At 56.3% G+C, this 22,849-nt stretch overlaps 2 protein-coding genes and 1 long non-coding RNA gene across 7 annotated transcripts in view; 2 read left to right on the top strand and 1 right to left on the bottom strand.

Moving 5' to 3' along the window:
- The window catches only part of AGAP3 (ArfGAP with GTPase domain, ankyrin repeat and PH domain 3), a 56,451-nt gene extending 38,972 nt beyond the window's left edge, over positions 1-17,479 (bottom strand). For 4 of the 5 annotated variants that reach the window (XM_025452714.3, XM_025452730.3, XM_025452759.3 and 1 more), the window contains exon 1: positions 16,614-16,959. In XM_025452714.3, the coding sequence (XP_025308499.1) occupies positions 16,614-16,944 (331 nt within the window). In that variant the 5' untranslated portion in view covers positions 16,945-16,959. Of the gene's footprint in view, positions 1-16,613; positions 16,960-17,460 lie in introns of those variants that run through there. The other variant, XM_025452745.3, reaches the window with a different exon arrangement.
- Positions 17,480-17,510: 31 nt separating this feature from the next.
- LOC125752650 (uncharacterized) lies at positions 17,511-18,719 on the top strand. Its single transcript, XR_007402661.1, has 2 exons — positions 17,511-17,874; positions 18,525-18,719. It is a non-coding gene; the product is annotated as an uncharacterized LOC125752650 (long non-coding RNA).
- A 1,461-nt stretch (positions 18,720-20,180) lies between these two features.
- Positions 20,181-22,769, top strand: TMUB1 (transmembrane and ubiquitin like domain containing 1). Its single transcript, XM_025452784.3, has 3 exons — positions 20,181-20,357; positions 21,240-21,658; positions 21,954-22,769. Exons 1-3 carry the CDS (start codon positions 20,244-20,246, stop codon positions 22,303-22,305), a joined length of 885 nt encoding a protein of 294 aa, XP_025308569.3. The 5' UTR covers positions 20,181-20,243; the 3' UTR covers positions 22,306-22,769.
- Positions 22,770-22,849: the final 80 nt, after the last annotated feature.

Below are 22,849 nucleotides of genomic sequence, written 5' to 3'. Positions count from 1 at the left end.
TATTTTTCTGCCAAGTGTCTGTTTTATTTACTCTGTTGTCTACAGCGTTCAGACGAGATCGGGCGCGTTCAGGGTGGTATGGCCGTAGACTGTCTACAGCGTTCAAAGGGAGGACACAACTTCTGTAAAAAGAAAAAGATGCTAGGAGCAGAGAGCCATTGCTCTTGGGGATGATGGCTGCACACAGAAGGGACACGTGGCTCACCAGAAACACAGGCAGGTCTGCAACTGTCCTGGCTGAAGGCTCGGCCCCCCAAGTCCCCGCTCTGCCCAGCCCCTAGCCCCCAACATCCGCAGCTGCTCTGGGATCACCATGCCTCCTAACAAGGACTCACAAGAGCCTTCCAACTCCAGCTCTGGCTGAGACACAGAATAGGAAAGTGGGTTATGACTACTACATATAATAAATGCACACTTTCCATCTTTCTTAAGAGTTTATTTATTTATTCTTGAGAGACAGAGAGAGGCAGAGACACAGGCAGAGGGGGAAACAGGCTCCCTGCAGGGAGCCTGTCGTGGGACTCGATTCCGGGTCTCCAGGATCACGCCCTGGGCTAAAGGTGGCGCTAAACTGCTGAGCCACCGCGGCTGCCTCACTGTCCATCTTTTTACAATTTGGGGGTATAAAACCACTTTCACAACACACTCCAAAAACTGCTCAGTGGTTTGGCACCTGCCTTCAGCCCAGGGCATTATCCTGGAGTCCTAGGATCGAATCCCGTGTCGGGCTCCCTGCATGAAGCCTGCTTCTCTCTCTGCTTATGTCTCTGCCTCTCCCTCTGTCTCATGAATAAATAAATAAAATCTAGAAAGAAAAGAAAAGAAAGAAAAAGAAAGAAAAGAAAGAAAAGAAAAGAAAAAAGAAAAGAAAAGAAAGAAAGAAAAAAAGAAAAGAAAAGAAAAGAAAAGAAAAGAAAAGAAAAGAAAAGAAAAGAAAAGAAAAGAAAACTGCTTTTGGCCCCCTAGGGGCCTTCCCTATGGGTGAAAGTTTCCAGAAGAACCAGTCCCTCCACCACAACAGGATCCAGCCTCTGGCACAGTCTGAGTGCACAGCCACTTCCCAGATGCTCTTGTGTCCCTGCCCCGTCCGTGGGCACGGTTTTCACTCACCCTGATTTGCTGGTTCACGGTATTCACAGCGCCGACGCTCCACCCTCATCCTACCGTTCCCCAACTCATTGCGTGGGGGAAAAAGTAGGACAGTTGGGTTCAAAGACACATTTTTTTGCGTTAATGGATGGCGTCCAATGGCTTCTCCCTCATCGTCCCCGGCCATCTCCCTCCAGCCCAGCAGGTGGCCAGCACCGGCCTCGCACCAGCATCGGGCATTTGCCTTCTGCTATGGGACAGGGGAGCCCAGGACCTTGTTTCTCTTCTGCTCTGGGTCCCAGATTACGTGTGAGGCTAAGGATCTTTTTCACGATCACCAACAATGTGCGTTTCCTCTCCTCTGAACTGTCTTTCTGGTCCTCTGCTCTGACCATTGGCCTTCAGGATGTAAAAGATCCTTTTCTTCACAGTTTGCAGGGCTGCTGTCACAGGCATCTGAAGCATTTAACTGGCATATGTACGTGAAAGCGAATTTTCCTACTCTACTCCACAGAAATGTAATTACATCTGTTAATTTTGTAATTGATTATATTAGAGCATCTGAACAACGATGACGATGACGACAATCCGTGAGACAAGAGCGATGATAAAAACAGGTGGGCTGGGACAACGTACCTCTCAACCCTGGACCACCACCAGCGAGGACTCACGGAAGGAACACGCACCTGAGAAAATCAGCACATGGCCACCTCCCCCCCCCAATACACCTGATGCAGGCAAGGGTCACAGACACATACAATTCCCCCTCCCACCCTTGAGGGAGTGCAGGTTCCCTGGGAGCAGCTGACTTCTGAGATGCCCCAGCCCCAGCGCTCAGATCACTCAGCAATCACTAAGTAGGGTGGAAATGGACCTTCCAGACTGTTAGCTCCCTACCATCACTGACAGCAGGACCAGATGTGACGCAGCAGGGGGTAATCCCAGAAGAGGAGTTTAACCCGGATCTCATCAGCGCCTGGACATCACGCCAGGACAGAGGGAGAACTTTGATTCATCCAAACCCAGGGCACAGACCTTCTACAAGACATCGGGCCCATGGGATGCCTGGGTGGCTCAGCGGTTGAGCATCTGCCTTCAGCTCAGGTCATGATCCCGGGTTTCTGGGATCCAGTCCCACATCAGGCTCCTTATGGAGAGCCTCCTTCTCCCTCTGCCTGTATCTCTGCTTCTCTCTATGTGTCTCTCATGAATAAATGAATAAAATTTAAAAAAAGAAAGAAAGAAAAGAAATCTGGCCCAGCCCCTTCAAGAGTCTGTGTGCCAGGAAAAAGCATCTCACCAGATCCTGTTGCATCCTCATCCCATCCTGATTTGTAGAAAAACAAAAAGGGTATATAAGGTATTTGGAGGAAACGGAGAGAAATCTGGTTATGGTGAGCTCTTGAATGATGTCAGAGGATTCCTGTCAATTCCCTCGGGGGTGACACTAGTGTTCTGTTACACGCAAGAATGTGCCCATGCTGGGAGATGCCAGCTGAAGAGCCTTCGGCAAAGTGCCACCCTGTGCAGCTGCCGACCGCTCCTCCGTTGCCAAGAATGTGAGGTGAAGGGGGGGCAGCAAATGCCTTTCAAGGTGCTGATTCTTCAAAATAAAAAGCTGGGAGAAGATCTGTCCCATCTTTTCCTCTATATATCCTAGGTTTCCTATCTGGCTTCAGAAGAGCCTTCTTATTCCAAGAGACAATGTTCTTTGGATTTTCTTCTGTATTTTATTTTAAAGATTTTTATTTATTTGAGAAAGCGAGTGACAGCACAAGTAGGGAGGAGGGGCAGAGGGAGAAGCAGCAGGCTCCCCGCTGAGCAGGTAGCCCAACACAGGGCTCGACCCTGGGACCCTGGGATCACGACCTGAGCCGAAGGCAGACGCTTCGCCGATGGAGCCTCCCAGGCACCCCTTCTCCTGTATTTTAAGAGCTGGATGTGTTTCTTGGTGCAGCAGCACCTGGGGGCCCTGAGCACAGGCTCTGAGACCAGCCTTCCTGGGTCCCGTCCTGCCTCTGCCACTAAAAGCACGTCCCTTTTCATCTCCACACCCTCATCTGCAGAATGGGGGTAACGCGCGCCCTGCGGGGACGTCCAGAGAACACTGAGGGGGTAGGCAGGGCAGTGGCTGGCATGCACCGGGCACTGACAGGAAGTGAACCTGCTTAGGACCATTCTTTCTGAGGTCCCAGATCAGATCCTGTCGCCTTGAACTACGAGCCTCGCCACTCCCCACACCCGCTGCAAGAGCTGTCAATCTCGCACATTTGCAGCACAAATACGAAGTGCCACCGTGTGGGGTGGCACATCTGAATAGTTTAAAAACACACTGTGCCAGCAATTTTCATAATAAAATCAGTATTCCGGTAAAACAGTGTCTCACAGTGCCTATCAAAGCAGCCGGGCTGCCGCGGCGCCCACTAGCCGTCCCTCCCCACCGGGTGGCAGTGGGGGGACCTGCTTACAGCCGGAGGTACACACGCTTTTCTCAGACACGATTTATTTTAGTGCCAGTTCCATGAACATCCGAGGCTCTGGGGAGGAGGGAGGCCGCCCTCAGGGCCTCAGCTGCAGTCACCCTGTCCAGCCACCCTGCAGCGCGGGTCACACAGGGTGGGCCAGTTCAGGGCTGGCCCTCAGCCAGTAGCTGGCTCCTCGGCCACCTCCACCAACCAGGGCCTGATGGAGGGAGGCCTTCTTACCAGACAGGGAACGGCTTTTAGGGCCAAAGCCAGCTGACATGTCAGAAACATACGCTAAAACGCAGGACCCCCATGTTTTCAACAATCCCCCAGCTCTGACCCAGTTCCGATCCCTTGGGGGGAACGTGGACTCCAAGAGGAAGGACAGAGGACTGGACACACCTCCACCCTCCGGCCATCACTCCATGCACGTCCGCAGCCTGGGCCCAAGGCAGCCTTGCAAAGACCCCCGGGGAGACCCCTCCCCACACTCCGGCCTGAGAGAAGTCACAGGGCCCCAGGAGAACACCTGCCCCCACCCTGAGGCCTCTCAACTTCCAGCCCTGCTCCCGGGTGGCTACCAGGGGACTGAGAGCCCACAGCTCCACCTGCCCCGGCTCCCCAGGCCAGCAGGGCCCCCCCTGGCTGGGAGACGGCCCCCTGGGCAGCACCAAGCCCTGGAACACAGTCATACGGGCAGGAGGCTCCCTGAAGGACCTTAAGTGCCCAATAGGGCTCCTGGGCTGGGTACAGAGCAGGGAGGCCTCCGAGTTGTTGGTCAAGCATTCTCTGCCAGCCCGGTAAGAGGCTGCAGCCAGGAGGCCCACCCAAGACTGGCCCAGGGCTCTGTGTCCACAGGGCAAGCAGCAAATGAAGCAGAATCCAGCTTAGGACAAATGCCAGCTGGGTAAGAACACCAACTGCTCCAGGCCCCGTGAGGGACCAAACTGCAAAGGTGGGCCTTGGAGCTGGACAAACCAGGTTTAGATGCCAGCCTGCCCCGTGCCTCCATCAGGCTATCAAGGGCAGGAACACCCCCTGGAGGGGCCACTGTGCCACTGGGGCCCACTGAGACGCGTAAAGCCCCAGACAGGGGACTGGGGCCGAGCAAATGACAAGAAAACCCATCAACATAGGTTCAGGACAGAGTCTCCGTCCTAACAGTGCCAAGTCTGGGGAGAACTACAGACCTGCAAGATGATGGTTTCTGGGGGTACCTGGGGCGGGGGGCTCAGTTGGTTAAGCCTCTGCCTTCGGCTTAGGTCCCGATCCCAGGGTCCTGGGATGGAGCCTCGTGTCGGGCTCCCAGCTCCACAGGAGTCTGCTTCTCTGTCTCCCTCTGCACTCCCCCTGCTTGTCACTCTATCTCTGTCAAATAAATAAATAAATATTAAAATAAAAAGGTGGGGGGGTGGTGAGACCTGGGTGGTTCAGTGGTTGAACCTTTGGCTCAGGTCGTGATCCTGGGGTCCAGGGATCGAGTCCCACAATGGACTCCCCGCAGGAAGTCTGCTTCTCCCTCTGCCTGTGTCTCTAACTCTCTTTATGTGTCTCTCATGAATAAATAAAATCTCTGAAGAAAAAAATGATGTTTTTTGTCTTTTTGGGTTGGCCAAGGGTGCTCTGAGATGTCCCACTGAAGATATCACAAGGGGACTGCCTAGCCCACCCCACCTGCAGATTCCCTGGTGGCTTCCTGGATAAAGAATCGGGGTCCTTCCTGCCATTAACAAGAGGAGGGAGGTAAAGGAGCCTCGCATTTTATTGCCACAATGCCATGGGATGTGCTTTCCTGGGTGTGAGCCATGGTAACCTCACCTCTGAGCAGGCCAGGTAAGGAAAGCCTCCCTGCCCCATAGGAGGCAAGTGGGCTGAGAGCAAGGAGGCAACCTAGAGTTGCTGTCTGAGGGGGGCTTTATTCTGTGCCACGTGTCTTCCAAGAGTAGGCATACATTTACAAACTCTCCGCTAGGATATAAATATATATTCCGCTATTTTACGTATATATACATATATAACTTAGCATAAATCAAAGGCAAAACATAAACCAAAAAAAACCTACAAAAACAGCCCCGCCTAAAGTGCCAGGACAGGGTGAAGAAAATATTTTGAGACTTGCTGGTTACATACAGCATCTTGGCACCACCGCCTTGGGTCGTGGTTGAAGGGCAGGTGACTAGCAGGATCCATCGCCTGGCCCACCTCCTCTTGTGTGCTGGAAGGAGGTCAAGGTGATGCAAAAAAGCCTGGGGGCCCAACTGGGCCCCCCGCTGCTAACCAGTGACCTTGAATCCTTGGGCTGTCACTTCCACGCTGCCTTCCTGCAGAGCACGAGGGTGGGGCTCGCCCTTCTCCAACTGTGTGCTGTGCTGTGGTCTGGGCCACGCAGTCAGCACCCCATTCCCCTACCAGGTGCACCTCACGAGCCACCACTCCGTCTGACCTTGTGTAAAGCTGACACGCAGAAGGCCAGCTGGTCCAGACTGCGCTGTTCACACGAGCCCAGCCACCAACAGCTCGCCAGCCTGCCCGTCCTCTGCTGGGTCAGGCCACCAGCGCTCCAGAACTCACGGGCCCATCCGCAGCAGGTGGAGGGAGCCGTGGGAACTGCCGTGGTCTCTCCCCCGTCACCCCAATTCAGGATCACCCTCCAGGCTGGCAACAGGGAGGCGAGGGGCTGAGAGGTCAGAAGGGTGGAGAGGCAGCCGCGTGGGATGCGGGAGCCACAGCAGAGTGATGAGAGCTGCCCCGAGGCCCGTGGCCAAGCCCCCGGGAACAAGCGCTGCCCGCGAGGGGCCCTCAACCCACACATTCATCTTGGCAGAACGGGGCCTGGACTCTCACCCCACCTTCCATCCTTGGGCGGAACCCCAGGAACGTGGCTCCCAAGCATGGAGCAGGAGAACCCCATGGCGTGAACAGGTTTTGGGTGGCAGCCTCACAACGGCAGTGGTCTTCAGGTTTTCAGGAAACACGGTGACCAAAAGCTACTGCAGAGTCAGTAACTTCTCAATGGATCTGTTTGTAATTGATCCCCCCGGCCTTGGCAGGGGCTCTGTAAGTGGGCGCTTGTTGCCTGGCTGATGGAAAACAGCAGGACCTATGGGTAAGGCTCATTATTACTGTTGTTGTTTAAAGATGTTATTTATTTACTAGAGAGGGAGTGAGAGACAGAGAGAGAGCAAAGCTGACTCCACGCTGAGCAGGGAGCCAGGTCAATGCGGGACGGCGATCCTGGGACCCTGAGATCACAACCTGAGCAAAAGGCAGACAATCGCTTAATCAACTGAGCCCCCCAGGCGCTCCATACAGGTTATTATTAATACTTCAGAAAGGTTGGGACGGCTGCTGGCTCAGCAGTTAAGCGCCTGCCTTTGGCTCAGGGCGTGATCCTGGGGTCCTAGGATCAAGTCCCACATCGGGCTCCCTGCAGGGAGCCTGCTTCTCCCTCTGCCTGCCTCTCTCTCTGTCTCTCATGAATAAATAAATAAAACCTTAAAAAAATACTTTAGACAGATAAATCAAAAAGGATGCGTTTCTGTACTCACTTTTTATAACAAACAGGTATTCTTTTGTTTATTGAGGGGTAAAACGAGAGCTGTCCTCTCACCACCACAGCCAGGGACCTTGTGTGGCTACTGAGCACTGGAGATGTGGCCTGTCCCTGGGGGTTGGAGCTCGAAGACGGGGTGTGAGAAATGAGTATAAAAGATCCCATTAATCATTTCTCAGATTGCATGCGGGAAAGACAACATTTCAGATATAGTGAGTTAAGTAAAATATAATATTAAAACACACTTCAGGGATCCCTGGGTGGCACAGCGGTTTGGCGCCTGCCTTTGGCCCAGGGCGCGATCCTGGAGACCCGGGATCAAATCCCACATTGGGCTCCCAGTGCATGGAGCCTGCTTCTCCCTCTGCCTATGTCTCTGCCTCTCTCTCTTTCTCTCTCTGTGACTATCATAAATAAATAAAAATTTAAAAAAATAAAAAAATAAAACACACTTCACTTTTCTTTTTACCTTCCTTAAAAGGAAAATTTAAATTGACACGCGAGGCTCACGTACAGAACTGGACTGGGTTGAAAGGCAATCAAATAAAGGCAATGCTGGGGGCCTGTGTGACACATTCCTTGTGACAGTCTGTGGTCCAGGTCTGGGTCCTGGAACCTCAGACAAACCCTGAGGTGGCTCTCTGCCCCGGGGCTCGCCAGGCTAGACCAACTTACCCCAAACTCCACCACCACGGACCCTAAGCACCACGGGAGGAGCCACAGGCTGCGGACACCATGTAAGGCACACTCCCTCTCATGCCCTCACTGTCTTCACTCCCACCTGGCAAAGGCAGTGTGACCAGCACCTAGCTTATGAGTCATGCACCAGGACCCACCACACAAGTACTTCCAAGGGAATGGTGCTGGTCTAAGAGCTCTGCGTGCATTCCCCGACTTCATCCTCACACCCACGTGATGAAATGGGTGCCTGTGAACCTCATTTTAGCAACAAGGAAGGCAAGGCAGAGAGGTAAAGGGACTCACCAAAGGTCACACAGCTACCAACTACTAAGTCTGGGATTGAAATCCAGGCAGGTTGGCTCCAGAAGCAGGTTTGTAACTGCTGCCCCACACAGGCCCTACAGACAAGAAAGGATGCCCAACATTCACTCCACCACAGCACCCAAGGCAATGTAGTCTAGAACAGTCCAGAAGCTGTCACCAGGCAGAGGAGTGCTTTGAAACAACTAAAAGCCACCAAACCTTCACAGCTCTTCACACCAAAGGCCTTCACTGAGGGCCCATTTAACAAAAAATCCTCCAGGCAAGAAGTCCATCGGCCCCTCCCTAGAAGACAGCAGGCAAGCCCCAAGTGGTGTCCAGATCTCCCAGATTCCCAGCTTCGCCCACCCCCCAGGCACACAGACTCATGCACCCCCAGAGGCCAGGACTGGGCTGGAATCCCACTTCAGGAGCATGGGCTCTGGGACTGCAAGCCATCCAAACATCAAATTAAAAGGCAAAAGAGAAAGTGCTGTAGGCGGGCACACCAACAGTGGCAAGGAGGGATGCTGACAGACAAGCAAGAGAAAGAAAAACACCCACTAGAAACAGGCACATTCCCCTGAAACCATGAGATGTGGGGTCGCTTCTCTGGGCACCTGGAGGACAGCCTGGTCAGCTGGCCCTGGGCCTGAGTGCTGCCTGAGAGCCTGAGGCTGTGGCTCCCTGCCAGCAGACAAATGTTCACTTCAGAAAAATCTACATTAAGAAATTAAAACTATCTTACATGCAGTACAAAAAGAGCAACAAACCAAGTTGGAAAATGAATAAGGGACCTGAAGAGACTTAAGCAAAATGCAAATGACCCAAATTGTTTTTTAATGTTGACTCTCACTAGTAATCAAACCAACAGAAAATTTTAAAAAATAAGGAAAAGCATCTAAGGGTGGTGGTGGTGGTGGTGTTTTTAACCTATAAGGTGGGCAGGTGGGGCCCAGAGAGGTAGGGCAAGGAGCAAGTGGTCTGTCTCTACCCCTAGAATCAGGCGGGCTGTGCTGCAAAAGTCCTAAAAATATGCATACCTGACAGTCTCGTCATTTTCTCCTGGAAATTTGTCCAAAGGAAGTAATCAGACAAGCATAGAAAGGTCTATACACAAAAAGATGAGTAAGAAACTGTATGGCTCTGCAGCCTTTTTTTTTTTTTTAAGATTTTATTTATTTATTCATGAGAGGCACAGAGAGAGAGGCAGAGACACAGGCAGACACAGGAGAAGCTCCCTGCTTCTCCCTCTGGGAGCTTCTCCCTGCAGGGAGCCCGACGCGAACTCGATCCCAGGACCCTGGGATCACACCCTGAGCCAAAGGCAGACGCTCAACCACTGAACCACCCAGGTGCCCTATCGCAGCCTTTTATTTTTTAAGATTTTTAAAAATTTATTTATTTGGGAGAGAGAGAAAGCACACGAGCAGAGGGGAGAGGCAGAGGGGGAGAGAGAAGCAGACTCCCCATGGAGCAAGAAGCCAGACAATGTGGGACTCGATCCCAGGACCCTGGGATTGTGACCTGAGCTGGAGGCAGATGTTTCACCGACTAAGCGACCCAGGGGCCCCGGGCATCCTACAGCCTTTTAAGATAGTGGCGAGCATCACTGTGTGCTCACTCTGCGCCAGGCCCTGCCAGGAGCCCCTTACACGCACGACCCTGTGAAGCCTTATGTGGCACAACCCCGCAGGGAGGTTTTGTTATTTCCCCCTGCGTCTCCCTAAGGCCCAGATCTGGCCCACAGGAACTCTTCAATCACCAGATTCTTGAGGGCGCCCAGGCAGCGCCTGTCAAAGTGCTACGTGCAAAAAGTCAGGCTCAGCCGGGCGCACTGAGTGGAGCCTGCGCTCCCCAGACAGGCAGCACCTGAGGCAGGACCTGAGGCTGCAGAGCCAAGACAGAGATGGCCCAGGCACCCGTGTGCGGAGTCACCGCGAGCTGCACAAAGAATTCAAGTCTCAAACAAGACAGGTCAAGTGGTACCTGGGTGGCTCAGTCAGTAAAGTGTCGGCCTTTGGCTCAGGTCATGATCCCGGGGTCCTGAGATCAAGCCTGGCTTCAGACTCCCTGCTCAGCCGGGGAGCCTACTTCTCCCCCTGCCTGCCACTCCCCCTGCTCCTGCTCACCAGTGCTGTCTCTCTATCTCTGACAAATAAATAAAATTTTAAAAATTAAAAAAAAAAAAAAAAGGTCAAGCAAGGGGTGACCTGCCAGTCACAACCTGGTAGAAATGAGAACCCAGGTATCCCAATTCCCTTGCAGGGAGCTACCAGATGAGCAGATGAACACAGGTGCTTTCATTCTCCCAGAGGAGTGTTTTCCACCAAAATCCCACCTTTGCTGAGAAATGCCAATAATATCAAATCAATCACAGAGTCGTTGAGAGCAGATATATGTAGGGTTAAAACAGATGGGGAGGAGACGCCTGGGTGGCTCAGGGGTTGAGTGTCTGCCTTGGGCTCAGGTTGCAATCCTGGGGTCCTGGGATGGAGTCCTGCATTGGGCTCCCCACAGTGAGCCTGCTCCTCCCTCTGCCTGTGTCTCTGCCTCTCCATGTCTCTTATGCATAAATATTAAAGAAAAGAAAAGAAATAAAAGAAGAAAAAAGAAAAAAAAAAAAAGAAAAAAGAAAAGAAAAGAAAAGCAGATGGGGGAAGACACACATCAGGCTGCCAAGCAGCAGGTACCCCCGGGGGTGGGGGGCACATGTTCCTTCTACTTCCTTCCCCATCTGAATTTGTTAAAACAAATGAGCATTACTTTCGCCACTTCCGCGTATATTTAAATGTTTTAAATGTTTAAGCATTTCTAAGTGTTTCTTGAGCAAGCACCTATGCGCTATATGCAGTAATATCTACGCTGCTCAGGGAGGGGACAGACACATCCCAGAGCGACCATTTAGTAGGGGATTCAAGACATTCAGAGGAAGATCACAGCAGGATGGAGGAACCCTAAGTTCTCAAGTTATATTTTAAGTGTCCTCAAATTAAACTGAAGGTCAGAAAACTTCCCTGAGAGGCGCCGTAGGAGGGCTGATGGGGCATCCAGTCTGACCCACCAAAGCGCACTCATCCATCCATCCATCCATGGGGGAAGCACCAGCCCTGCAGCTGGAAAACAGTTTCTGCTCCTCTAGTGTGGCCTCCGGGACGTTGCTCAATCTAAATCCCAGGCTTTGCAAAATGGAGAGGATACTTGCATACCTGGGAAGACACCTGCCACGTGTTGCAAAGGCCTTATAGCAACCTCTAGCAGGCAGGCAGGCAGGGAATGCTACCCCGCAGAACGCAGTACCAGCCAACGCCTACATCGTCCAAGCAGATGCTCCCGGTCACGGCCCTCTCCCGCTTCTATCACCCTAGGGCTCAGCTCTCTATTCCAAAATTACCTTCCCTTTACCCCTCAGCCTGGAAGTCAGCTAGAGGTCAGAAGGAAAGCAATCTGGTTAAACTCATCTCAAGTTACCTACATAGTAAAAAGAGAATGAGGTAAGCCAAAGGTTCCTGGCTGGGGGTGCGGGTGATGCCGATAAGGACACTGGAGTTGTCAGAGCTCCAACATGTCTACCCACTCTGCCCCCAGGCCTCAGCTCCCCTAAGCCTGCTTTTCAGGAAGGGCATCTTCACTCCCTCCACTCCTGTGGTTCTGAGGCCACAGACTCCCTGACAGCTCATAGGGGAGGTTCACGGTGCACATGCTCAGGGATGAGCTTCCCTTCCCACCTGGTCTCCCCAAGGCCACTCACCCTGCCGCCTCAAGAGCACATACTCAGCCACACCTGCCCTAATGCTCCTATGTCGCCCCTCACATGACGGGCCATCTCCTGCAGGATTCCAAGCCATTTCAAGTGGTCTCCTTGACCATGGCGAGGTATAAATAAATACAGAAAAAAGCATGAAAAACTCCCTCTGGCCCGTCCCATCTGGACTCAGTGCCCCAGCTATGTGGACAAGCCTGCTGCTCCTGGAACACCACATCACACTTTCTCTCGCCCTTGCTGCCTCTGCAAACCTGTTCTGTCTGCATAGAAAGTCTCCCAGAGCCCCAAGCCTGACACAGACATTCAATGAAAGAAGGCAACGGTAGAGGAAGATAAGTAGTCCCAGTAGCCACGGAGTACTTAGGAGCAAGGACTGTCTTATCTGCAGGGGGTCTTTTACTTGGCAGAGAGCAGCAGCTCAGTGGCAGAGAACTAAAGGGGGGAGGGACATCCCATCTCTCCACTGCCTGTGGTCCTGCAGCCTGAGGTGAGCTTTCCTCCCTCTCCGTGACCTTGAAGGAAGAGGTCTGGACCGGTCTTCCCTGGAATCTAACCTTTGCCCTGGTTTTCTCCCACCACTCCCAATCCCTGTTCTGGCCCCTCCTACAGGCTAATCTGTTCTACTTTGGGGTCCAGGGTAAGGGCGGGGCCCCTCCTCCGCCTCCTCCCTGCCTTCCACTGTGCTCTGTGCAACTGGGCCACACAGTAGGAGCTAAATAAATGTATCTGGAACAAATGTGACTGTCCCCGGCCACTAGCACCCACACGGACATCTCTTTTTCAGAATTCCTGGAGCTCTTCTGCGCAAAGTCCTACTTAAGCCTCTAGGCCCCCACCGGGCACTCATTCCCGAAACGAGCTAATTACCAGAACCCTGGGAGAAGTGACAAACCCAGGTCCCTGGGCCCCCATCTCAAACCTACTGAATCAGATCCCTGGCAGGAAGCGGTAGAAACATGTACTGCGGCAAAGCCTCCAGGTGAGTGGTTTCAGTAGCTTGGGGACCGGCCAGCCCAAGGAACAGACAGGGCAAAGGAGCCCAGGAGAGAGCTTCCCCGGCTCCCAAATGGCTAAACTGCTCTCCACCTGTCTCACAGCCTCACGGGGCTGCTGCCAGGATCCCAGCCCCAGACACAGAGGAAGCAGGACGCATGCTGCAGAGGTGGGCACCCCCCTGCCTGCTCCCTCCGAGCCCTGCCCAGGATGTTCTGTCTGCAGCAGCTCGGGGCACCTTCCCTCTCTAACCTAGGCTTGAGCCCACCAGGAAAACTTGCAGCACCTCCTGCCTGCAGTCCCAGAGCACTAGAGCCTCAGGCCGTAGTGGCTGGCCAGCAGAGCCGGAGCAACCCCTCCAAGAGTGAGGTGAAAGAACAAATCTGCCCACCGCTAGGTTGCTCAAAAGCAATTATTTTGTTTATTTAAAAAAAAAATGTTGGAGGAAAAACAAAGGGGGCACCAACAAGTCACCAGCCGACAAAGCCCAGTTCCTGCCCTTGTAGCAGCCACATGGGCCACCAGTGGCCACCGTGTGCTTCCTGGTCTTCCCTGGGGACCTGCAGGATCCACCCTGAATCTGAATGCCTGAATTCATGCCTCCCTGAATTCACAATTACTCAGAGACCAGCCCACCTGGCCAGGCCAATTGCTGGGACCCTGAGCCTCACCTCTCCCAGCAGCTCATCCTGGCTCCTGGTTCACTTGGCCCAGGTATCACACGCCCAGGCTGTCCCCTGTCTGGCCTGAGTCCAGTTCCTCTGCAGCCCTCTTTCTAGGACACAGCCAGGCAACCCAAGCCAGTCTCAAGAGCTCCTTTTCCTGCAGACTCCTGCCGTGAGGCCACTCGCGATCCCTCCTCTCTCTGAGCCTCAGTGTCCCCGCCAGGAAGGTGAGGCTGGCTCAGAGGCTCTGCACGTGGTTAAGTCTTCTCTCCCCACCCTCCATGCCAGCTCCCAGTTACACTTCCTTCGTTCCTTAAAAACTGCAGGATGGATACCTTTTCTCCTTCCTCAGCCTTTGGTGGAACTTTTCCGAAACAGTCTGTCTCCCCTCGGCCCCTAATCCTGCAACAGGAAAGCTCCCTGTTCCTCTGCTTCCTCCTGCCCTGGCCACAGGGTTAGAGGTGACCGGATGAAGCAGAGAGAAGACAGGAGGGCAAGGTACCACTGGGCTCCCTCAGTCCCAAACAGATTCTGACTGCGTCTCCGAGGTCACCTTCAGAGCTGGGACGAATAAATCCTTCATCGAAGTATTACCGGAGTGAGGCGGAAGCTTATTATACACCAGGAAAATATCATCCCTTCCCGCTAAGAGGCTCGGCCGGAGTAAACACAGAGAGCGGCCTCCCAGGCTACGGATGGATGCGTTATGTAACACAGGGACCCAGGTCTGCTGGGCCCCAGCAGGGGGGCTCGCTCAGGCTCCCAGGGAAACGCCCCGGGAAGCTGCTCCCCTGCCTCCCCCCAAAAAGAAGGTGGGGATGCTGCTTTACAAGGCAGCAATATGGTCTGGCAGATGGAGGGGCTCTACTGCAGGAAGGGTATAGGGCAGAAATCGGAGGAGTTTTCAGGGTTGGGCTTTTTTTTTTCTTCTGCCTGCCTAGAGCAGAAAAGCTGGGTGACAAAAGTGGGGGAGCAGGGGTGAGGTGGGTACTAAAGACGGATTCCGGGAGAGAGGCTGGGAAAAAATGGGGGGAGCAGGAAGAAAGAGGTGGGAGGCCCTGCCAAGAAAGAGCAGGGAAGCAGGGATCAGGAGAGCTGAGAACGGATGCGTGAGGAACGGCTGGGCCTGGTGACAGTGAGACATCAGGTCCCAGGATTCACGACAGTGGTGATACGGAGCTTCCAGGCTAAGCAGACAGAACATGGGGTACTTCCAAACCGCAATGGGGAAGTTGGTCACGGGGGGGGGGGGGGGGGGGGGGGGGGGCGGCGGCTCAAGGAGGGGAAATTCTGCCTGTCATGTTGAATTCAAGGCAGGGATGAGACTCAGTGGATTCTGGGAATCATGGCCTTTGTGTCACAGAAGATGCCCTGCCAGGCGCCTCCAGGGGGTGTTGGGGGGATGGGGGGCAGGGCGGTCACAGGTCACTGTTAAGGAAGTTGGAGCTGGATGGGAATCCAGCTGATTCCTGCCCCTCCCTGCTCTGGGAAGTGCTCTGCCGCAGATGTCTTCCTTCCCTCACTCCCTCTGTGCCTATCCCACCAAGGCTGTCACCAAAAGGAGCTGGGGGTATTTTAGAGCTGATGGGGAACTTCTACTTCCTTGCAAGGGCAAGGAATAGTCGCTCGTCGTGCCCCACCTGCTTCAGATCTAGGAGGAAAATCTGGTCATCTCCTCTCTTTGGGGCCCTGGGCTCACACAAATGCCAACTCCTGGTCCCCAGCCACGACGGTGATTCAGGCCATTTACTCAGATCCACGTTAATGAGTTTTCCTGTTGCCTAATTAGTTCACAGTGAACTCAGCCTTGGGAGAAAAGAGCTAAGAGGATTGGGGAAAGGACAGAGGGAGTCAGGTCGGAATGTTACAAGAACAGGGCAAGACTTCAGCTCCAAATGGTGTTCTCTACTCCCATCCCAAACTACTGAATGCTCCTTCCCCAGCTGCAGGGACCTCCAAAAGCAGAAAGGGAGTGTTCAGGTGAAGAAGCCCCCAGAGCCTCACACAAGATGGGAATGTGACCCTAATTGTGAGGCCCAAGAAGTGGCCAGGCCTGCCCACAACTCCATGTCATCACCAAAAAAAAAAAAAAAACAAACAAAAAAAAAACCCTTGTAATCCCCCCCCCCCCCCGCCCCGCCCCGCCCCAGCGTTTCCACTAAAGCTGAACCCACCACCTGCTGGTGGGCATCCCCCCTCAAATGGACAGAGAGGAAGCAGATGACCCAGGGTGAGGCCCATCTGTCCCTTGGGTGCTCAAAGGTCACCGCGCCACCAGGGTGTCTGGGGTGCGGAGAGCCCCCACCACATCAGGGGTCGTCGGATATGTGCCAGCAGCGTGCACCCACTTCCTCTGCCCCCTTTGGCAGCCAAAGTCCCGACCCAAGAGCCCACGGAAAGGAGCGCTGGGCAGGACAGGGGCCCGGAGTTCTGGCGCTTGACGCCCGGCGCCGTGTCCACGGAGGCCGGTCTGCGCCCCGCAGTCCCGTGCCCGCCTCCCGAGTGGCTCCCGGGCGCGCGTGGGACCCGGAGAAGGCGCGGATGTACCGGCCGGCGCTTCCCACGCGGTCGCGCCGCCGGAGCCCCGCGCCAGGCCCGGCCTGTGCCCGCCTGGCAGCCGCAACGTAGGGGGTGTGCGTCGGGAAAGGGCGCCGCGGCGAGCGCCACCCTCCGGGGCCCGCGGACGCTCCACTAACCGGAGGCCCGATCCCCCGCCCCGCCGCGGGGCAGGGCCGGGGCAGCGGCCCCACCTCCCCGCCCGCCGAGGCCCTCCGCTGCGCCCACCTTCCCTCGCCATGCCTGGCCAGCTCCGGCCCCAGACCCCCGCACCTCTGAGGCTCTGAGCGCACCTGTCCCGGGAGCGACACCGCCCTCGCGTCGTGGAGCACTAAGAGCAGAAAACGCGTCGCCTGGCACGGGACCGGCCCCGAGCCCCAGTGTCCCTGGACGAGATACAGCGAAGCGCGGACGACCGCTCTGCAACGCCGGCGATGAGCACACCGCGTGGCCGGCACCTCAGGCGCGCGAGGACCCCAGACGCGGACAGCGTGGCCGAGCCGAGCCACCGCGCCCCATCTCCCGCAGACCCCGGCTCCGCTCACCCTCGATGGAGATGACGTGCTCCCGGATCTGGTTCTGCAGCGCCAAGTCCTCGATGCGCTCGATCAGGTCGTAGATGGCGTAGATATTGGGATGCACAGATTCGAAGCGTTGGATCTCGGCCCGGATGGCTGCCGAATTGGAGAGCGCGAACTGCTGGGGGGGCCCGCCGGCCAGCTGCTGCGAGGGGCCGCCGCCGCCCCCGGCCCCCGGCCCCGCGCCGCCGAACTGCCCGCCGCCCCCCGCGCCGCCGCCGCCACCGCCGCCGCCCCCCGGCGCCGCCAGGCTCGGCTGCTGCTGCGGGCTCTGCCCCCCGCCCGCCTGGAAGTTCATGGCTCTGGAGCCGCGGGGCCCGAGGCGGGCCCGGCCGGGGCCCGGGGCGGCGCTGCGGCGGCGGCGGTGGCGGGCGGGCGCGCGGGGCTGGCGGGGCCGGGACTACGGAGCCGGCGGCGCGGGGCTAGCGCATGAGTTCGGGGGCCGGGGGCCGAGGCCAGGAGGCACCGCCGAGCACGCTGGGGCCGCCGCTGCAGGGCGCTTCTCCGCGCCGCGATCCCGCTGCCTCGCAGCAGCCTCCAGCGGCAACAACAACGGGACCGGGAGCGCGCGGCCCGGGCCCTCCCCCCGCGTCATGCGCACGCACCGCCGCCCCCGCCAGCTCCGGCACACGCAGCCCGAGCCCCCCTCCCCGCCGCCCCCGCCCCTCCTGCGCGCCGGCCCCAGCGCCCCCGCCCCTCGCTCGCTCGCTGGCTCTGCAGCCTCCACCCCCGAGCCGCGCGCTCCAGCCCCGGCGCCCGGGCCCCTCCCACCTAGCCTTGGCCCTTCCGCCTGCTCTCCAGCCCCCACCCCCACCCGCCGCGAGGGCCACCGGCTCCAAGTGGACAGCTGCTCTGGCCTCCTCTCGGCCCCGGCTGGCTCTTTCGCCGCCCTGCTCCCGTCTGGGTGGGGTGTCCGATCTTTGGGCAGTGCCCGAGCCGTGCCCGGCGCCTGAGGGTGCTGATGAACGCGGCCGATTGGCCGAGAAGGGCCGCCAGCCCAGGCACAGCTGCGCCTCACTTACGCGGTCCTGCCTTTCATGCTGCACGGGATCCCCGGTTCCCGCCCGAGATCATCCGTGGAGACCACCCTGTGCCCCAGGTGCTCTCTCTGGTCCTCCCTGGACTCTCGGCTGCGGGCTGCAGCACAGAGCCTGGAAATCTGGGTTCCCGGCTTCTATTTCCAGTTCTCCCAGGGAGCTTCATCAGCAAGGCCTTTGGAAATGGCACTGTAAGCAACAGCCCCCACTCATCTTCAGGCTTCTCCTAAAAGACTCCCCTGTGGGACTGGGGTGGTTTACTACCACTGCCCTGGACCCACTGGTACATGGGCAAAGAAGAGAGAGGAATCCAATATTATGCCTTCTTCCCCACTCATCGCATTCAAGAGATTCACCAGAGACCTCATGGCTCTCTTCATTGTCCTCAATCCCTTGCCCATCTTGTGTTCCACCCTTTCAGGGGCCAGGGAGCTACCTTTGATGTTTGCCTTTCTCTGCATCCCCATTGCCAAAGCTGCCTGCAGTCTTGCTAGCCAGCCCTCATCCTCAGCCTTTCCAAAAATGCCTAATAGAGGGCATGTGCAGAGCACTGGCCCCAGTCAGCCTTCCAGGGCTGTGCCCAGATGTCCTATGGCACAGTGGACATGTCAGTCTTTTTACACACACTTCCACTTCCCAGGCCGAGCTGATTCTTTTCCCCGCAAAGAGTTACCCCCATTTGGCTACTCACAAAACCCTGCCCAGTACCAACGCAGTCACCCAAGTGTCTTGTACCTTCCAAAGAAGGGTCTCCATAGCTCCTGACAGATTCAGGTTCTATGTACACATTTGACCTTACTGATGTCTTGTACCCTCTCTGTGTTTCATCTTTAAAATACAGTGGTTGAACGCCTGCCTTCGGCCCAGGTTGTGATCCTGGAAACCCAGGATCGAGTCCCGCGTCGGGCTCCCTGCATAGAGCCTGCTTCTCCCTCTGCCTGTGTCTCTGCCTCTCTCTGTGTCTCTCTGTCACTCATGAATAAAGTCTGAAAATTTTTTAAAAATAAATAAAATAAAATACAGTGGTTGAGCAGAACACCTAGCTCTGATACTATGTAATTCTAAAAGCAATAGCTAACATCTCTTTTACATGCGTAACTAGAACTTGACAGCAATAATCTGCACCCGGTAGCTCCCAGGAGAGATGCTGAAGGTAAAGAGCTTCTCAGATGCCTTGCCGCAGCAGCCAGAACAGATCTGTGTTAGGACCAGTGGGCTTGGGATCCCCGGGTGGTGCAGCGGTTTAGCGCCTGCCTTTGGCCCAGGGCACAATCCTGGAGACCGGGGATCGAATCCCACGTCGGGCTCCCGGTGCATGGAGCCTGCTTCTCTCTCTGCCTCTCTCTCTCTGTGTGCCTATCATAAATAAATAAAATTAAAAAAAAAAAAAAAGGACCAGTGGGCTTGTCTACATGTCTCTCTCCTATCATTCTATGAGCCATGTCAGGGCAGGGATAAGTTTACCTGTATGATTCACCATTGTATTCCCATAATCTTGCACAGTGCCTGGCATATAGTATACCTTTAATAGATGTTTCTAGAATAAACAAATGAATGGAAGGGAAGGAACTAGAGAAAAGTTAGGTCTGTATGTCATACATCTAAATTGACTTTCCCAAGGCAACGCTTAGAGTACCTGCTCCCACAGGTAAGCATGAACTATGGAAACACTAGGGTATATCACTTTTCACCAAGACTGGCCTATAAAACCCAAGACCTGAGATCTCTGTGGCCCAGAGGAAGGAAGGAAAAGCCACCAAAATTAGCTAGCCCAAGCCAGAGTGGGGCTCAAAGTCCTCTACACAGTAACACCCTAAGAACCCAGTTTCCAAGCCCAGATCTAGGTGGACAGTGTACTAATACTAGGTGAACAAATACCTACGGTGTAACAGATCCCTTACATAGCTTTCACCCTTGTTCAAAAAGCACCCAATTTCTTCCTTACAATTTCCTTATGAATTATGTTTTAGGAACAAAGAAATTAAGATTCAAAGAGGTTCAATAGCGCTCCCAAGTTTATACAGCAGATAAACACAAGACAAGAGATCAGCATTCAGGCCCGGTTCCAGTATCTATGCTTCTCACAGGGTCAAGGTGGAGGAAGGGACCAGGGAAACAGGATGACAGCCCAAGCCACTGTGGCCAGCCCTGGGGATGGGTGTCCTCAGCCAACCTAATGGGACCGCCCATGGGTACTGGGCTCTGGGCCAGAGAATCCATTTAGGGGGCCCACGGTGCCTTCTGGCGTCCACTCTGACATAAGAACAGAACTGGGTAGGGGTCACTTGAGCTCCCCGGAGCCTGCATCTGGAAACACGGGTGCTCTGACGTGTTCTCGCTGACGTTGGTTTTTGGAGTGACAGATGCCCTGGATGCCAGCGGGGGAGGTGGCGGGTCCTGCTGATGCACCCAGCCTCAGAGGGCTGGCACAACCCTTAAGCCCGCCCCCGAGGGCCCCTCAGCGACTTGCAGACACCCGGACTAGCCCGCCGATCCCGGCACGTGGGTCCGCAGGGCGCAGGGCGGGAAATGCGCACCGCGCAGGACTACAAGTCCCACAATGCTCCGGGCGACGGCGGCAGGGAAGGAGGGGGTGCCTTCAGGTGTCTGCGACCTCGGCGCCTCCCGCCCGGAAGTGCCCGAGGGTCCGCTATGGAGCTGGCGGAGCCGGGCGGTGAGTCCCCGCGCGGTGACCGCGCCCACCCCGCCGCCCCGGGCCCCAGCTGGCCCCCGCTCGCCCCGCCCCGGGTGTCCTCCCTTGGCTCCGGGGGGCGGGAAGATGGGAGGGGTGATGGAGGAATTGGGGGTTGGGAGGGCGAAGTCTCGGATACCCGGGCGGGATCTCGGGTCAGCCTGCGGACTGGGTTTGGAGAGGCTTCCAGAGGAGGCGCCGAGTCGGGCCGCCGCGGGGTGGGACTTGAGTGGACCCGCGGGGCCGAGCTGGGTGTGGGGGATGACAGCCCTCGGAAGCTCCGTATTGCCAGGGGGCGGAGACTGACGTTCGGTGTGGGGAAGCCTTCGGAAGCAGTCCCCTGGCGCGGGTGGGGTTTGGTTAAATGATAACGGGGCGGGGGTGGGGGGCGTAGAAGCCCATTTTCTTTCCCCTTGCAGAAACTTTAATGATGGAGGAGTAGATAGGCTTTGGGGTGAAATAGACGAAGGAGAAGGTAAACTTTGGGATAGTAGATGGAAGAATAGGTAGGTAAGCTTTGGGATGAAGTTTGCTGAGGGTTGAATTTAGGGGAGAGGTTGCTTAGGAGATCAGGGCCCTTACTTCGGCATAGTGTTTGAATGAATTGGGGAGATGGTTATAGACCTAGAACTCAGGTTACAAAACGTTAGGACTCGGGATTTGGTGATGGGAAGGGGCCCCTGAGGCAAGTTTGGGACCACCAGGTTTCAGAGCAGTGAGTGCCCTAGGGTGGAGCTTGGGTAAGGGGGAGGAGGAATAAGGACCTTTGGAAGAGTTTGATGGGGTGGGCTCAGGCGCCTGTTGGAATTGAAGGGGCTGCTGGTGGACGAGCCAGCCCCTCATGGGTTCTTTGTACCTCTCCAGCTCAGTAAGGTGGCAGGCAAGGCAGGTGCCATGGCCTTGATTGAAGGGGTGGGTGATGAGGTGACCATCCTTTTTGCGGTGCTTGCCTGCCTTCTGGTGCTGGCTCTCGCCTGGGTCTCCACACACACCGCGGAGGGCACCGACCCATTGCCCCAGCCATCAGGGACTCCAACACCAGCACAGCCCAGTGAAGCCATGGCGGTCACCGGCAGCATCCGAGGGGAGGCCCCAGGAGCCGAGACCCCCAGCTTGAGACACAGAGGTCAGGCTGCACAGCCAGAGCCTGGCATGGGGCTCTCAGCAACACCACCGTCGCCGGACTCCCCCCAGGAGCCCCTAGTGCTCCGGCTGAAATTCCTCAACGATTCAGAGCAGGTGGCCAGGGCCTGGCCCCACGATACCATTGGCTCCCTGAAAAGGTAAGCTGGGATGAGGACAGGAAAGACATTCTTGAGAGTGGGGTGGGAGTGACCACAGACCAGAAGGGCCACCAGAGAGATCTGAGACTCCCCCCTCCTTCTATAGATGAGGGGGAACTGAGGCCCTCACATCACACACTGTATCATTCCCCTATGGCAGGGGGGACTCCCCCTCTTTAGAGGCCACCAGCTGGGTGGTGGGTGGAGACAAGGGTGAGGGGTGGGAGTGTGGTTCTGGGCAAGGGACCAGGATTGCCTGAGGCCTGCTCTCTTACCCAGGTCCCTCTCTCCTCAGGACCCAGTTTCCTGGCCGGGAACAGCAGGTGCGGCTCATCTACCAAGGGCAGCTGCTAGGAGACGACACCCAGACCCTGGGCAGCCTTCACCTCCCGCCCAACTGCGTTCTCCACTGCCACGTGTCCACGCGAGTCGGTCCCCCACACCCCCCTTGCCCACCGGGGTCAGAGCCAGGCCCCTCCGGGCTGGAAATAGGCAGCCTGCTGCTGCCCCTCCTGCTTCTGCTGCTGCTGCTGCTCTGGTACTGCCAGATCCAGTACCGGCCCTTCTTTCCCCTGACCGCCACTCTGGGTCTGGCCGGCTTCACCCTGCTCCTCAGTCTCCTGGCCTTTGCCATGTACCGCCCGTAGTGCCTCCACGGGCTCTCGGCAGCGTTGCTGGCCCCTCTGGACCTTGCTCCCCTCGACACAGTGGGCGATGCTGTCTGCCCAGGCCCACCTCTCCGGCCTGCCTCTTCCCACTACCCTGGAGCCCAGCCCTGCGCAGCAGAGCGCTCCGGGAGTCCGCCGACGCCCCTCCCTGTGACCTCCATGGCTCTGGGCCACGTCCTGGGGCTGCTGGCTCTCAGCCCCCATTGACAGTCAGCTCCTCGGGGTCAGGCAGCTGCTGTCACTGCCTTGGCCCCCCGCAGAGCCGGGCTACACCCCTGGGCCCTTCTTAGTGTCCTGCCCGAGGACCCAGCCACCTCTAGTCCCTGATAGCTCCTTGGGCTGGTTGGAGGACCCAAGGACTGCGGGGCGCTGGGGAAGGGGAGCTGGGAGGGGCAGAGGGATTCTGTGGAACACGTGCAGATTAAATAACTGTGAAGTTTTCACTCCTGCTGTGTGTCTGGGTGTGTGGGCCTCTGGGGGTGCTGGGCGGGGACTGAGCCCTCCCGGGTGCACAGCCTTACAA

Source organism: Canis lupus, chromosome 16 (genome assembly GCF_003254725.2).
Source record: "Canis lupus dingo isolate Sandy chromosome 16, ASM325472v2, whole genome shotgun sequence".
Taxonomy (NCBI): Eukaryota; Metazoa; Chordata; class Mammalia; order Carnivora; family Canidae; genus Canis; species Canis lupus.
This window is presented reverse-complemented; position numbering and strand designations above follow the sequence as displayed.